At 39.8% G+C, this 17,727-nt stretch overlaps 1 protein-coding gene across 1 annotated transcript in view; it reads right to left on the bottom strand.

Moving 5' to 3' along the window:
• MAN1A1 (mannosidase alpha class 1A member 1) overlaps positions 1–17,727 on the bottom strand; it is a 133,813-nt gene that overhangs the window by 41,118 nt on the left and 74,968 nt on the right. The window contains exon 6 of the mRNA XM_072141681.1: positions 6,370–6,464. Coding sequence (XP_071997782.1) covers positions 6,370–6,464 — 95 coding nt within the window. The remainder of the gene's footprint in view (positions 1–6,369; positions 6,465–17,727) is intronic.

The following is a 17,727-nucleotide window of genomic DNA, read 5'->3' as shown; positions in this document are numbered from 1 at the left end:
GACGTCCTTTGGCCACATCCCAAACGGATGATAAATGCCACACAACTTCAGGCACATTTAAGAGAGGTGAGATCAACCCAAGTGTAGTGTGCATGCAAGTCGACCTGCAAGGCTACTTGACCACACCAAGAGGCATAGGCGTCATAATCTTTCATAAGCCAGGGAGCATCTACGATAGATGTTGGGCCAGTGGACCTCAGTGTTATTCACTGATGAAATTTGATTCACATTGAGCAGAAATAACAGCTGACAACGACATTGGTAACATCAAGAAGAATGCTATGCATCAACCATTGCCATCCATTGATGGTAGTACGGTGTTAGCAGGTCAATATAGAACTGCCCTAAACTTTGGAATTGGTTATGTGTCAATTCCATATTTTTTAGTAACATCACTAATCCAGTCACTGTGCCACTACATGAACAACACAGGCCTAAAATCTTCATGAAAAACATTGTGTCAGTTCATCAAAGTCACAATTCCATTGAAAACCTATAGCATCATCTGAGTTGCCATGCAGAAGCTTTTAACTCTTTATACCAGTACCTCAATGACCTAAGGGCTACCCTTGAAGAGAGGGATGCTATACCTCAGCAGACAATTAGGCAACCTGGAACAGCATGAGATGTTGTTTTCAAGCTGTAATTGATCCTCAAGAGCACTGTTGGCTTTTTATGGACTTCACCATTGTATGCTTCTACAGAAATGCTATACTTTCATGATATAAAATTGCTGTAGAATGAGATTATTAGGTTTTCCATACATTTCACATGAAAGCAAAATATCCCCAACTTTTTGTGGAGCAATGTATGACAGGGACTTCCTATTCCATGTATCATTCCTCAATATAACAGTCCTGTAAAACACATTTATTGTTTATTATCCATCATTGTAATGTATAAAACTTTACTCAAAATTTATCACAGGAAAGCGGTACTGCAGCTTCCTTACTTGTTCCAATTCTTACAACTAAGAATTCGAAGTATCTGTAACACTAGTTTTTACCTAGACGCTGGGCCCAATTATTTCTGGTATTAAACCTCGTTGTTAGAAAAAGCTGTATATGTAATTAAAATGGAGATGAAATTCAGTTTAGGGTCTCTGACATATCATCTCAAGTCAACCAGTGCCTGAATGACCTTCAGGCATCCCAAACAGCTAGATTTACAGAAACAATTAAAGCACTGTTGGTAGGAAACTGGGTTTTTAAAGATGTCTAATAATGGATGTTTCAAGAGTTTTCAGGACAAATGCAATTAGAAATGCTGTAAAATGGAGAAAGGTAAAAGTGAAAACATTCATTTAGCATCAGGCCAATTTAATAGCTTTGCTTATATTACTGCCAACTTGTCTGCCAATGCCATACAGCTAAGTTCTCAAGTGGTGCAAATTAAATTTGGCTGCTGGGTTTCACTAAATTGTAATTGCAAAATCTAAGTAGTAAAATTGAATTAGTTGAGATATTTTGGTATATATTTAGAAGAACATTATACATAAACATTCTGTAGCCCCAGAAATAATACTCTGCAGATGTACAATGTTCTTCATGTTGGTAACAAACTAACTACATACAAAAATACAAACAAATACATTCATTGCCACCATACATAAAGCATATTTTACTTTTCAATAATGTGCTTCTTGGTAGCTTTTCTTCTGTTTAGTTTATTTTTTTAGGTCTGTTCTTAAGTAGAATTTTCAAAATTTTGGTTTGTAATCGGTGCAAGGATGTAGAATAAAGCTTCAATTCAGACACTTTTGATAACTCTTACAGTGGATCATTGTAGCTTGGGGTTAAGGTCAATAAATTATCAGCATCCAGAGGTCTGTCTGTAACTAGGAGTTGTCTAAGTTCGACGTCTAAGTCAGGGACTGCCTAATCCCTGCCTAAAATAAGCACAGCCACGGTGATATAAAAGTTTCTAGTGTTTTCTCTTCGTTCCTCAGTTTTGTGTTTATTTTTCTAATTTTAGCTTACCGTGATTGAATTAGAAGTCTATTCTCAATATCCAGTGGCTTAAAACCTATACAAAGCAAACACCTACACTAAGGCCCAAAGCAGACAACACTATTCTAGTCAGTAACTTTTACTCAGCATTTGAAAGCAAAAACTTGGAGTAGAACATGACATGGAATAGTGGCAAATCATTCCATTATACTTTTTCTCTGTTGATGTTCCACTCCAAGTTTATGCTTAAAAAAAATAAAGGAGAATACTGATCAGAATACTGTTGTCTGAGTACTACATAGACACCTGGTATAGGAGTACTGATGTGATGTGCCCTTATGTAGGTGCTAAACCTCAAAGTATAACTAAACCTTAAAACAATTTTATAAATTAATTGTACACTGTATAAAAGAAATCTGTTTTTGTGACCCTTTTCCCCGGTCTTTCTTCCTTGCTTCAATGGTTAGTCTGAACACAATGTGATATTTTTCACCTTAAAAAACCCCAACATCAATTGCTGTGTTTATGTAACTGATTATACAGGACTTAAGAGATAGAAACCCCAATTCATATTCCAAACAGGACATTACGGCTTAGACAAGAACCTCCTTTAGAAAAATGGATTTAGACAGCATTACATTCTCTCCACTTGTTTTCCAACCTTGGTAGCCATATAAACCGTACTATCTATAAAATAAAATCTCCTTGAGGCACACAGACAATTGTGTGCTTTATACTGGGAAATGTATGTACGTGAAATCAGATTAGTGGAATAGATATGGTGCAAATCTCTGAAACTGGAGCTGGGCAGAACGAAAAGACCACCCATTGTCTATTCAACTTTACAAGGGCCATGAAAGACAAAAGCACTGCATTACCTCATCCCTCACAGTACCAGACCTAAAAGCTACAGTATTCTTTACCTTGCTGGTGCTTACTTAAGACAGTCGTCCAGCTTTTAGAACAGTACATCACTAAAGGGTATGAAAATAATTGTTCTCAATTATGACGGCAAAAGTAATTCTATAGCCATGATGTATTATAGAACACGAGGAACCTTAGAAATATTATTTTTATCAGCCACTCAAGTAACTGAATAAATATGTATGCCAGTGTTACTACTTGCTGAATGCAGACAATTGGTTCATATATAATTCTTCAATGTGTTTGTCCAATTTCACATATGTTCCTAAATTTTTCTCTACTAGAACACAAAAACTATAATAGCAGTGTCAAATGCCTTATCTGATGGACCCCAAGGGACTGTACAGCTCCCTCCTTCCAAATGTAACCTGAAAATCCACCTGTTTAAAGAGGACCTGTCACCATTACTAAAGTAAGCAGCTCCTAGCGCTACCCCAGTATTAGCGGTGTTCAGAGGTCGCACTACATTTTTTCCAAAAGAGTAATAATACTCCTCTTACCATTTCTAAGGTGTATTGCGAGGGGGCCAACGACAATATATACAGTGCGAGGGGGGGGCCAACGGCAATATATACAGTGCGAGGGGGGGCCAACGGCAATATATACAGTGCGAGGGGGGGCCAACGGCAATATATACAGTGCGAGGGGGGGGCCAACGGCAATATATACAGTGCGAGGGGGGGGCCAACGGCAATATATACAGTGCGAGGGGGGGGCCAACGGCAATATATACAGTGCGAGGGGGGGCCAAAGGCAATATATACAGTGCGAGGGGGGGCCAAAGGCAATATATACAGTGCGAGGGGGGGCCAAAGGCAATATATACAGTGCGAGGGGGGGCCAACGGCAATATATACAGTGCGAGGGGGGGCCAACGGCAATATATACAGTGCGAGGGGGGGCCAACGGCAATATATACAGTGCGAGGGGGGGGGCCAACGGCAATATATACAGTGCGAGGGGGGGCCAAAGGCAATATATACAGTGCGAGGGGGGGCCAACGGCAATATATACAGTGCGAGGGGGGGCCAACGGCAATATATACAGTGCGAGGGGGGGCCAACGGCAATATATACAGTGCGAGGGGGGGCCAACGGCAATATATACAGTGCGAGGGGGGGCCAACGGCAATATATACAGTGCGAGGGGGGGCCAACGGCAATATATACAGTGCGAGGGGGGGCCAACGGCAATATATACAGTGCGAGGGGGGGGGCCAACGGCAATATATACAGTGCGAGGGGGGGGGCCAACGGCAATATATACAGTGCGAGGGGGGGGCCAACGGCAATATATACAGTGCGAGGGGGGGGGCAACGGCAATATATACAGTGCGAGGGGGGGCCAACGGCAATATATACAGTGCGAGGGGGGGGGGGCCAACGGCAATATATACAGTGCGAGGGGGGGGCAACGGCAATATATACAGTGCGAGGGGGGGCAACGGCAATATATACAGTGCGAGGGGGGCAACGGCAATATATACAGTGCGAGGGGGCAACGGCAATATATACAGTGCGAGGGGGGCAACGGCAATATATACAGTGCGAGGGGGGCAACGGCAATATATACAGTGCGGGGGGGGCAACGGCATTATACAGTGAGGGGGGATGGGCATTATACAGTGAGGCGGGATGGGCATTATACAGTGAGGGGGGATGGGCATTATACAGTGAGGCGGGATGGGCATTATACAGTGAGGGGGGATGGGCATTATACAGTGAGGGGGATGGGCATTATACAGTGAGGGGGATGGGCATTATACAGTGAGGGGGGATGGGTACTATACAGTGAGGGGGGATGGGTACTATACAGTGAGGGGGGATGGGTACTTTACAGTGAGGGGGATGGGTACTTTACAGTGAGGGGGATGGGTACTTTACCACAAACCATAGTACAGTACAAGAAAACACACACTACATTAACCACTTATCAACATGTGATGTAGTATTAAGTCACAAGCCAGTTATAGGTGCATGGAGAGGGCTCACGGGCTGAGCCCTCTCCATAGCCAGTATGTCTTTGCTGCATTTGCAGCAAAGACTTACCAGTAACACCCACGATTGGTGCTAGCACAGATTGCGGGTATTTTCCTACCAATTGCCAAGAATCGTCGCGTGACATCATCGGGGAGCCATGACAGCCTTGGGTCTTCCGAAGACCAGAGGCTGTCTCGTTTTAACTCCTTCATTACAATGTGCTATCAGCACATTGTAATGAATGAGAAGGAAAATACTTATATACTGCCATACTGTAGTTCCCTAGGCAGTCTGGAAAAAAAAAATTCTAAATTCATAAAAAAAATAAACACATTAGGTATCATTGCCTCTGAAAATACCTGCTCAAAATATAATAATGGTTTTTCATTGCATTTATCCATGTAACGGAAAATACCGCCCAGTCGAAAATGGCATTTTTTTGCCATTTTAAAAATTATAAAGAATTCTATAAAAAGTGATCAAAAGGTCATACGGTCCTAAAAATGATAACATTGAAAATGTCATCAAAAGTCGCAAAAAATTACACCACCCACAGCTTTGTAAACCAAAGTATAAAAAAGTTATTAGTGCCAGAACATGGCAAAATCCTAAAATGTTTTTTTGTACAGGGGGGTACAATGCTGCCGAGAGCTGATGCCTCTATCGTCCGAGTGCAGGCCCATCTCCTCTGCCTCAGCCTGTACCTGAGCTCCGGTCACAATCTATTATCGGGCCCGGAGCTACAGCAGTGACATTAAGAGGCTGCAGCTCATGGCCCAAACAGATTTGAGATGCGGATTAATACTTTTGAGGAGTAAAACTGCCTCTACATGCGTCAGACGCTTGTGGAGGCGTTAATGTGATCTCTGGCTGTGTTAAACTGCTAGCTTTATCAGAACCTTCCGATAACCTCAGAACGCCGGAGCCAGCTTAGAGCGGTCTGACGTTCTGAGGCTATGGCAGTACAGTATTTGCTAGCTTTATCAGAAGGTTTGGTACGCAGCTCCTACAGTGGTTTTTTTTGGGGGTGACAGGTCCTCTTTAAAACTCCCTCTAACACACTATTACTCTACTTTTAGGTTTCTTCACCTAGTGTTTCCATCTATTTACCCATAATAGTGTAAGCCCTCATAGGCAACATTGCTTTTATCTTTAGGCTTTGTATGTTCACCTTTTTCAATTGTGCAGCACCATAAAATAGTGATTAATAATTATTATAAATAATAATGATAACTCTAAACAGTTTCTGTCAGAAAGGTAAGATATACACACTGTATAGCAGACAATATACACATGCTATTGTCCCAAGTGCTCATCATTCCTAATAAAATGACATTTTGACACCCTAGACTAGTTTGTAGCACAAGAACTCCAACTCAAATCTTAAAGAAAAATTTGGGGGATTGTAAAATGTCATCATATTCATAAATTTATAAATAATGAAGCAAAAGACAACTCTAGAGAACACAAATAAAAAAACATATTTAAAGATAAAATACATACACATAATTATTTACCTCTTCATGTTTAACAGCGCCCAAGGAATGCCCGTTGGTGTATTGAAAGCTGGCAACAGTTTCTCTCCAAGTTCAATGGCCTTTTTTCTGAATATCTATTTTGAGAAAAAAAAATTGAAAAAGAAAATCTTTCAGTTGCAGAAGCATTTTCTACAAATCACTGTATTTTTGGGAAGATATACATAAGGGACATTGTTCCAGTATAAGAGTATCTACAGTGAACCCATTTATTTATTCATTCATGCAGTGTCCACATCTTCCATTGTGCTGTACAAAGGCCAGCATTACTCCCAAAATTACAGAGGTTGGACGGGATCATAGAACATTTTGCTCCAGCTACTGCCTTAAACCAATACAAACACACTAAAAATGGATTTGCATACCCTTTTTCACTGATCGTCCTATACATGGAGACTATAACCTATTATGGCTGCAGGAGTCATGTGATGTTGATGTAACATCCTCTCTGTACACAGAGCAGCAGTGATAAGAGCAGCACACAGGATCTTTTTCTAGTTTATGACAGCCCTTGCTGATAGAGAAAAGTTAAACAGGCCTTACACAAGATATGCAATGAACATGCACACAAAGTATGATAGGACTAGCCGTCTATTGAATGTGTAGAGTGCTTTAGCAGACATACAAGGCCTGGAGAGGCTGAATGTATGTATTGGGAAGTTAGATGGATTACTGTATGGTGAATTCGCTGAATAGATGTCTAAACAACATGGTCGGCCATACATTAGAGTAAATTATATGTATTTTCTATGTAACTTCTTATTAAACTAGAGCAGTGATGGTAAACCTTGTAGAGGCCAAGTACCCTGACTACAGCCAAAAACCCACTTATGTATCACAAAGTGCCGACATTTAATCAGTTACTTATTGTTCCCTGTTCTGCCACAGTTTTCAATCATATTGGCTTCTTTACAACACCAATACTGTTGAAGGAAGGAGGAGAAATTGGAACTATCATTGTATATGTTCCCAGGGTCCCCTTGAACAGAAAGAATAACAGGGTAGGAGCTGGGATAAACCAGTCCTGTCCACACCTCCTTGTGTTACACTGAGCACACTGCAGCAAATACGCAGCCATAAAAAATATAGACGCTGTAGGAGTTTTTAGCCTCTAGATTCTAAATGATTGATTTCAATTCATTGAGATCTTGAAAATTAAGGTGGATTAAAGACATACATATAAGAAAGTTGGTGACATACAATGGTTAATCCTCATTTCCATAAAGTTGCACAACAACACAGAAACCCCTTTTTATTCTTTGATTCCGAAGTGCTCATTACTAGAAAAGAAAACCCTGAACAGGACGTCTGAAATTATCTGTTAACCAAGCCACACAGAAATGATTTAATGAGTTGGACTATATCCATATTTATGTGCTACTGAGCCAAGCTGCCCTGGGTATTCATGTAATATTGAGCTACACAGAAATAACAAAATAAAACAGAAAATTTATTACAAAAGTTGCAAGATTTGATTTTACATCACCATGTAGCAAGTCTCAAGTGGAGCTTCCCTTTTATAACATGAAGGTCTTCGTAATGGTTAGGATTGCTTTTTTTCCATCATAAAGGTTTTTTTTCCCCATAAATACATTGTTTATATTTAACAATAACTCCCCACTCCAATTATGTGAAAAAGCATATTTTCTTTATTTTCAGACAAGTCACATCGCAATCCACCATTATCACATTTCGGTCTCATAGACCTTCATCAGATACAGATTGCTGGAGGGTAAAAGGTAAGAGAAGAAGGTTTTAAAGGATAAGCCAGCCTGTGGCTTGTGCGCTTTAATGGAGTCTGTGGAGTCTGCCTGTGGATAGAACTGTGCTAGGGGGTTTTGGTTATGCCCACAATGAATCACGAAAACCGCATCAACATTGATATTCACCATTTACATAACTATCATTTATGGGAGTAATGTAAACAATGCAGCTCAGAAAATGGAACATGGGAGTGGTTATGGGGAGGGAGCAGTTTGATTTAAGAGAAACGTACAGCTATATATTTTCAAAACAAATATTTGTTTTTGCACAACTCAACTGAAATGTTTTAAGACTATGACCAACCCAAGTCTTTGCAGCTTATTTAGTCCTCTGAATCTTTATTGGCAGATTACCTACATTTGAAGAGGACCAGTCACCAAGAAACTCTGTACTAACAAAGCAGCTCCTAGTGCTAAAACAAACGCCGCAGTGTTAGAACAATAGCGTTATCGTAAACATCCGACAACGCTATCTAACACTGCGGCAGAGAACAATGTAAATGCTGGACCGCTCTCAAAGCTGTCCGGTGTATTCATGAGGGTCGGGTCCAAGGCGCTGCCTCTTCCCCGGACCGTCCTGCTCGCTCCATAGGCCGGAGGTGACTGCCACATGACAGCAGTCACACCCCCTCATGAATACATAGGACAGCTTTAAGAGCGGTTCGGCGTTTACTTTGTACTCTGCCGCAATGTAAGATAGCGTTGTTGGAGGTTTTCGATTACCGCCATTATTCTAACAATGTGGCGTTTGTTTTAGCACTAGGAGCTGCTTACTTTAGTAAGTAGCTCCTAGTGGCAAATTTCTGGGTAACATGTCCTCTTTAAGTTTTTTTTTATTTTAAAAAAGTAACCTCCTGAAAAATAAGGCTAGATTCTAAAAGTTTATTTTGCATATATGCTGGAGGACTATTCAACATGCAGCCACTGTTCTCTACTGTAAGGCAGATTTGAATTATTCATAATAAATTCTGAGTTCACTATTTGTTTTCAAAATACAAACTTACATAATCTTATTACCTCTAGTCAGTGTGATTGCTAATGTTACCAGACATTCTACACAGCTTTTTATGTGCAGTACACTTTTTTTTGGGCAAGACAGCCGTTCAGGGCAAGACATTCTTTCATTCTAACTTTTCTATTTAATTTTTAGGGCCATCAAGGACATTTTTGCTGCATTTTTACGAATGTTGTATTATTAGGATTAGGATTGGAATGTTCACTTAAAACAAAACTTTAGGGATAAAAGCTTATTAAAAAAAAAAAAAAGGGAAAAAAAATATATATTTAGGCTTGAAGAAGGCTCCAGGTGTGAGGAGCCGAAACGTAGCTTATAAGACACATGTTGGAATAAATGAGTACGTTTTGATTCATATTGAAATCTCGGAGTGCTGCCACTTTTCGTACCATCATAATAAATATATTATACATACATACATACATATATATATACAGGCAGTCCCTGGGTTACATACAAGATAGGGTCTGGAGGTTTGTTCTTAAGTTGAATTTGTATGTAAGTCGAAACTGTATATTTTATAATGGAAGTTCTAGACAATTTTTTTTCTTTTGCCCCAGTGACAATTGGAGTTTCAACATTTTTGGTGTAATTGGACCAAGAATTATCAATAAAGCTTCATTACAGACATCTTACAGCTAATCATTGCAGTCTGGGACTATAGTAAAGCATCCAGAGAGCTTCACCAGAGGTCACAGTGGGCAGAGGGGTCCGTCTGTAACTATGGGTTGTCTGTAAGTCGGGTGTCCTTAAGTAGGGGACCGCCTGTATATATAATATAACCCACTTCTGTTGGGGTGTCATTGGGTGAATGATTGAAGAGATGAAACACATTTTTGGAGAAATTTTTTTTTTATTAAATTGATTCAGTTTTTTTTTTCCTCTTTACTTTATGCCCCTCAAAGGTCACACCAGAGCTTTGTGAACTTTAATCTGCTGTAGAGCCCCTCTTAGAAGGGAAAAATTAACAAATAGAGTTCCTTTTAACCAGAGACACAAACAGCTATAAATTTGCAAAAACATTATTTGGGCAGAACTAAAACTGAAAAGGTTATAATATAAACTACTGCAGTCACCCTCTGACAAAGGCTATACCAAGCCGAAATGCATGTTGGGGACAGTGTTACCCCAGAGTGTAATGGTCAGCGCACGGGTGAGCTTCATTTTATATACTTTCGACTATGTTGAGGAGTGCTTGGTCTCTTTTGCATAAGGCATAACTCACCTCATTACCAATATGTATTGTAATTGCAATAAACAACCTTTCACACATTAGATCAATTAGGGTAACTTTTCAGTCTCTATCATATCATCTGTTTTTTTATGTCCTTTATGACATATCTGTGCACATATATCACATAAAAATAAACAAGAAAAATCATAAACCTTTTCTGAATCCCCATTTCTCCGGATCAAAATATTAAAAGAAAATGGTTATTTTCGGTAGAGATACCATCAATGGAAAAGGACGCCCAAATGTCTGAATTGCCACCGTTTGTCATTTTGCAACACATAAAACTGCTTTTAAACTCACTGAATAGAACTTAGAAACAAAATGATTTTGAAAAAATAAATGATTAATTCTTTCAAAAATAAAGGCAGTGTTTAGGTAGAGATTAAACATCAGGCAGACTGATGGAACCGGACAGAACACTAAACAAGATGCATTACTTTCTTTGCAGTCTTCTGAGGCAGGTCCCAAAATAATGTCTCGCCATTATTTATTATAATATAATTATATTAATATCATATTGAATTAAGTTTTAAGATTTGGCACCTTTGGATTTTACTAGATAACATACTTAACAAGGTGGTCTATAATTCTCTAAATAGTTACAACAGGTAGAATACATGGATAGCAGAAGTAAAGCGCACATGTATTGTCTGTTTGGAGTAACATGCAAAGCCAAGATACTCTGGAGTCTTTAATATTGATTAACTGTCATCCTTGAACGTAGCTTGCAGTGTCCCAGACACGCACAGCTGAAAGCATTGATTGCGGGATCGATAGATCAATATATTGAGATTGGCTATAGAATAGAATGATCGAACCAAAACATGGGTCTGAAGCGAAATTTAAAAAAAAATTATATATATTTGCACCCCTGAGCAGTAGGGATATGTATCACTCTACATTTCACAAGAAATCCTAAAAACAGTGTATCGTAAACAGTAAAGTGGAATCGGTTTGTGTCATTTTAACCCAATGTACTACGGTAATTCTCAAACATATAATAAATTCTAAAAATTGTGACATTTCCTTAAAATGTCTGTTCTTTTCCCGATTTGGGCCAAGTATTAACAAAATGTAATGGTCCATGGGCCATATTGTAATCCTTCTCAATTTTAAAAGGCCATACCAGTTAGCAATACCCTAGATGCATCAACAACAGTACAGAAAAAAATGCCGCCCCATAAACCAAATGCTGCATTTGGAGAAGACTAACTATGCCTGGGAAACCCAGGGCAGACAGAAAAAAAAAAAAAAAAAAAAAAAAAATCAATTCTCTCCTTACCTGCCGCCTCTTGTCTCCCCCATGTGCCGCTCTGCTCTTTATCCTGCGCCGATTGTAAGTGCCAACATCAGGCCTCAGAAAAAGTGGAGGTACCTGGAGTAGTATAGCACAGCTGACAACTACCACTTAACACTCCAGTGTCCTCTCTGGCTCTGTGTACTTATCACAACACATACAACTAGTGTTAGGAGTCAGGACACAGAGTGGAGTGGGTGGAGAAGTCACTAATACCCCGTCTATTGCACCAATTTACACTCCTATGTGATATAAAAGTGCTTATTGGACTGACTGGCAAGCCACGAGTTGCAATCCACACCCTGCTGACAGGCTGCATGTAGCCTGTCGGTGTGATGTGTGAATCCTCTTCTAGGCTTTTAGTGGAGATAAAATGTGTGCTAACCTTTATCTACATGCTCAGGAGCTGAGGAGAGGAATGCTAAAATTAATTTCAACAATGCTAGAGTGACCAGGAACACACAGCGGTGGAGTCGGTGAACATTTTGGTGGAGCTTGAGTTGGAGTTAGGGAAATAAAAGTTGGATGTAACATACCACGTTGCATCAAGCTCATGGAAATGTCCTTTAGTTGCTTTGTTGAATACAATGTACGAATGACAAACAAAAGTATAGAGAAAACAGGAAAAAAATCCACACGCAAGATAGATATGGATATATACAACAGTTACTTTCTTATGAAAACAGAAATGCCATTTCAGTGCACTTGACTGTGACACAAGGTACGGAAGCGAGTAAGCACAATATATGTTCGAAACAATTAGTATTTCCATTTAATGCCTGGATTGCTTTAGAAAAACAGCACGCTTAAGGAAAGATTCAGCAATATGCAAACAATACAGATAAAAGGTCATCATTATTTATACTGTATTCCTGAAGACAGCAGCTGCCTGTTCTGTGCACAATCCCCAGATCCTCTGGTAATCGCTAGCATCTTTTATCACATAGCCTCTGCTAAGCTTCAAGCATCTGGTTCCCAATTTTCCTATTACATTCCGTGCTGTGTATGGAACAGAAACTAGCACAGCAAATAGCCATTATATTCATGTCTGCTCAAGTATGAACAAAAGGTGCTACTTTGCATGCAAACTATCCGATGTAGCTGACAACTTGTGAGCACCGATTTGTAGAGGGCTGCTGGAAACAAGAAATGGGTAGAGAGCTTGTAAAACACTGCAGATATTGGTAACAGAAGACTGCTGGGTACAAGAAATGGGTAGCGAGCCTATAAAATACAGAAGATACCAGGCTCAGAAGGCTGCTGTGTATAAGACATAGGTACAGAGCCTGTACAAAGCTGCTGGCAGCCTCAAAAAGATAGCGGCGCATGGGCGCCGCCATCTTACTTAGGGTCGTCGCTCCCCGTGACGGGAAGCGGCGATCCGTCTCCATGGTAGCCTCGGGTCTTCCAAAGACCCGAGGCCATTTCGTTTTAACCCCTTCATTACAATGTGCTGATAGCACATTGTAATGAATGAGGAGGAAAATTCCCATATACTGCCATACTGTAGTATGGCAGTATATGATAGGATCGATCAGACAACCTAGGGTTAAAGTACCCTAGGGAGTCTGAAAAATTGTAAAAAAATAAAAATAGTAAAAAAAGTTTTAAAAAAATTATAATAAAAAAACCTAAAAATTCAAATCACCCCCACCTTTCCCTAGAACTGACATAAATATAAATAAACAGTAAAAATCAAACAGCATGAAAGTATTATCAAATGTCGCAAAAAATGACACCACCCACAGCTCCGTACAACAAAGTATAAAAAAGTTATTAGCGGCAGAAGATGGCAAAAATCAAAAAAATAATTTTTGCACAGGAGGTTTTAATTTTTGTAAATGTATGAAAACATTATAAAACCTATACAAATTTAGTATCCCCTTAATCGTACCAACCCAAAGAATAAAGTAGATCTGTAATTTGGGGCTCTCAGTGAAAGACGTAATATCCAAGCCCACAAGAAAATGGCGCAAATGCGTTTTTTTCACCATTTTCACTGCATTTGGAGTACATGGCATGGAATATTTAATACCATCACTATGAAGTGCAATTTGTTACGCAGAAAACAAGCCATCACACAGCTCTTTACGTGTAAAAATAAAAAAGTTATAGATTTTTGAAGTCTTAAATAACCAATACGTAAATAACTAAAACGGGTGTGTGTTGCACATATGGGACCCCCAACTACCTAATGAGTCTTCTAGGCTCCATCCTACCCTCCTAATTATGAACGCACAGGCGAAAGCTAACAAAAACAGCTGCACAATAACTTGGATCTTTTCATTCACTCCTACAGCTTGCAGGACAGTGACCTCCATATTCCCAATATTTGCTTCAGTTTTCTTCTCAAACTAAAATTTTCCACTACTAATTTATTTGTAAGAAAAAGTTCCCTGTCAAAGCCACAAAACCTGTATGCCAATGAATGTCAAACAGCTTAGCCTGGCAATTTAATTCAATGAAAACTATACTGAACTATAGAACAAAATGTACTTATTTCCACAGTGAAATCCCAGCTGTGCTCATCTATTACAGCATCTTCATTCTGATTTATATATAAATCTAAGTGACAGTAAAGCCCATAGCTTGGGATATCATTCGACTGTCACTTACAATCCATCTCTTCCAGATTAAGGTGGCTGTGATCTTGTGTTTATTTTAGTAATCAACAGATGTCAAGGTTTACTTGCTCTGTGTAAATCAGGCAAAATACATTGCATACTCTATAGCAAAGTCTCCAAAACAAATTCAAGACTATGGTCTAGTATGCATTTCCAACCAGTCTCCAATGATGCACAACAAGAACACAATGGGGGAGATGTATTAATCTGTCTATGACAGAATTATGTTGCAGTTTGTACTAAAAAACTGTCTGCACCACATTTATAAAGGGTTTTAGACAGGTTTCTGGCTCTTCTACAACTAGCTTAACAAAAAGGTCCGTGTGCCAAAAATACTGCCACCTGACAACTGCCCTGTACCACTCCGTACACGGGAAAAAGATAGGACATGTCCTATCTTTCCCCGTGTTATGGCCCGTATGCTGTGCATCTCTCCATCGCGGCAGATGTATGCCCACACGGCTCTGTTCATCTGAATGCAGTCTAACAAAGAAAGATTTTAATGACATTTTCTGAAGGTTAAAACAGTCGCCAATTGGTAGGAAGTATAGAGGGCTTTTCTGTGAGTGACTTCATCAGCAGTGATCTGCAGCCACAGGACATCACTAGTCTGTCACACTGTTCTGGAGGGATTTTGGTCCACTCTTCTTCCAGTCTCTTCCACAGATCTATCACGGTTGTGGTTTTCTTGGCCATAATTTTGTCACCAAGGATTTTATATTGGGTTTAGATCAGGACTCTGCCCTGGCTATTTCATCATTACAATGTTTTCTGTTACCTGTTTTGCTGTGTGAAAAGGGGCATTGTCCTGCATGAAATGGCTGATTGAATTCAAGGAATGAACCACATGTTGTTGAAAAGGATCTGATACACACTGCATTTACTCTGCCATGATGCTGTATGAGAGGTCCAACTCCTGCTGCAGAAAACTTTCCCCAAACCATAACACTTCCTCCACCAACTCAAATGATTTCTTTACACACTTTGGGTTCAGTCTTTCCCCAGTTTGTCAACAAAAATAATGTTTCCCATCAAATCCAAATTAAACTTGCTTTGATCATTAAAAACTCTTGCAAAAATAGAGTCTAGGCTTTTGATTCTACCTATGAGAGGTTTGGTCAGTGTAGAGTGAGCTTTCAGTCCAAATTCTCTTAAACGTAGAGACACTGTATGATGAAGCAGATCCTTACTCTGGGCAGTGCTGAACCGGCAAGCAATTTTAGTTGCAGTGTTGAAACTATTACCCATGGAAATTCTCTGTATTATCCTGTCCTCTCTGGCATTTGTCTTTGGAGCGTGACCAGTCTTTTTGGGGGACTTGAATTAGTTTGTGATGTGGTAAAGATGTAATAATATAAAAATCACAGACCTAGAACAACCAAATTCTCTTGCTATGGCTGATAGGGTCACTCCTTTCGCCTTCATCTGGACAACCTGCTGCCATGGGGTTTCAGTCACTTTAGAACAGCACACCATTTTCATAAAATTGCTGAAAACAGGAGAGTAATGGTGCCAGATAAATAGGTATTATCAGCTAATCAAGGAAATGAGCAGCAGGTGCCAGATTAACACCAAGAACTTGCAGCTATCTGAAAGTGTTCTCCAAATCCGTGTTCTTTCCCAAACATCTTATTTACATTTTTATTCAGGGCTTTAGAATATATAAAAAGTATGAAGCTTTACCCCATAACGCGTTTGCGGTATGCTTTGCACTGTATGCAGCATTTTGTGAATTAAAAAGCAATTCATTCACTTGAGCTACCTCGAAGTGCCGGGATCTTTCTTCCTTTTGATACCAGTTTGTCCGCGAGCACGAGGGAAGGGTCACCGAGTTCCGACCAGCTACCAATAAGTACCTTCAAAAATCTATATCTTTATGTTTCCATGTAAAAAGCTGTATGAGGGGTTGTTTTCTGCGTAAAAAAAACCCTGCAATTCCTAGTGACAATTCTTAATATTCCATGGGAAAAAAAGATTCTTGTGGGGTTGGATTTTATAGCCTTCCCAGTGCGTCCCAAATTATATGTCTCCTTTATTTTTAGGGTCGATACCAAATTTATATAAGTTCTATAATGTTTTCATACATTTACAAAAATAAAAACCTCCTGTACAAAAAAAATCTTCATTTTGCCATCCTCTGGCTCTAATAAGTTAATAACTTTTCCATACTTTCATTTTCCCACAGCCGTTTATAAAATGAAAAGCTGAGCTCTGATTGGTTTCCATGGGAAACTAGGAACAGTTTTACCTGTTCTATATTTTTAATGATAAATCTTCCCCTATGAGTCAATTTTAACCCCTTAAAGGGGTATTCTTGCCTGGACATTCACATTCAGTTTCACTAATCTTCCATTTATAAACATTTCTTCAATTGGATGTTATTAAAAAAAAATGTTCCTGTGTGAAGAGAATTTCTCATAAATATAGTCATTCTGTCCCTTAGAAACGAGATAGCTTCCTCGGTTTACGACCACGTCACACTCTGGCAGCGGTGGCCAGACATGCGCTATTGAGTCCTGCCTGACCACCTGGATTCAGCAATCATTACCACAGGACGGCTGTGGGTCATGTAGTAAATCCCGGACATTTCATATACAAAAACAATTTGTTTCTTTGTGCAATCCCTCCAGCAGAGGTGGCCGTATCCGAGGAAGCCATCTCGTTTCTAAGGGACAAAATGACTACATTTATGGGAAATTATCTTCACACGGGAACATTTTTTTTAATAACATCTAATTGAAGAAATGTTTATATATGGCAGATTTATCAAACTGAATGTGAGTGCCCAGACGAGAATACCCCTTTAAGGACGTAAGACGATATAGATCGTCCTCATCAGCAGACCATTGCCGCACAAGGATTATTTATATCGTCTTTGGGATCACGCTGGCACACTGGCAGCCTGGTACCTACTGTGTCTGCCCGACATGGGGAATGCTCCGTGTCGGGCAGCTTAACTTTTTAATTGCCGCAATTGAGTACAAAGACAGCAGCTAAGGAGAGAGACAGAAGAAACAGGGTTCCCTCTGTCACTCCCCCGGCCCCTGCAGCACAATTGCAGTGTGCCAGGAGTTGCCATGGCAGCCAGAGTTCTGACAAAGAACTCCATGTCTGCCATGTATGGTGGCCTATGAGATCCTATGAGACCCAGTTTTGCACTGGATCTCATAGGCCAGTGATGGCGAACCCCTTAGAGGCCGAGTGCCGAAACTGCAACCCCCCCCATATTCATCGCGTGGTGCCAACCAAAAATTAAAGCAGTAACTTATTGCTCCCTGTTCAACAACTTTCAATCATATTGGCCTCCTGAGGACAGCAACACAGAAAGATAGAAAATGTTCATTTTAGCTTCTTTCCTGTGTCCCTCTGTACACAGAGAATCGTGGGACCAGCAGAAGGTCCTCCAA

This window comes from Engystomops pustulosus, chromosome 3 (genome assembly GCF_040894005.1).
Source record: "Engystomops pustulosus chromosome 3, aEngPut4.maternal, whole genome shotgun sequence".
NCBI classification, from domain to species: Eukaryota; Metazoa; Chordata; class Amphibia; order Anura; family Leptodactylidae; genus Engystomops; species Engystomops pustulosus.
The sequence above is the reverse complement of the archived record's forward strand: the minus strand, read 5'-3'. Positions and strand labels throughout refer to the sequence as shown.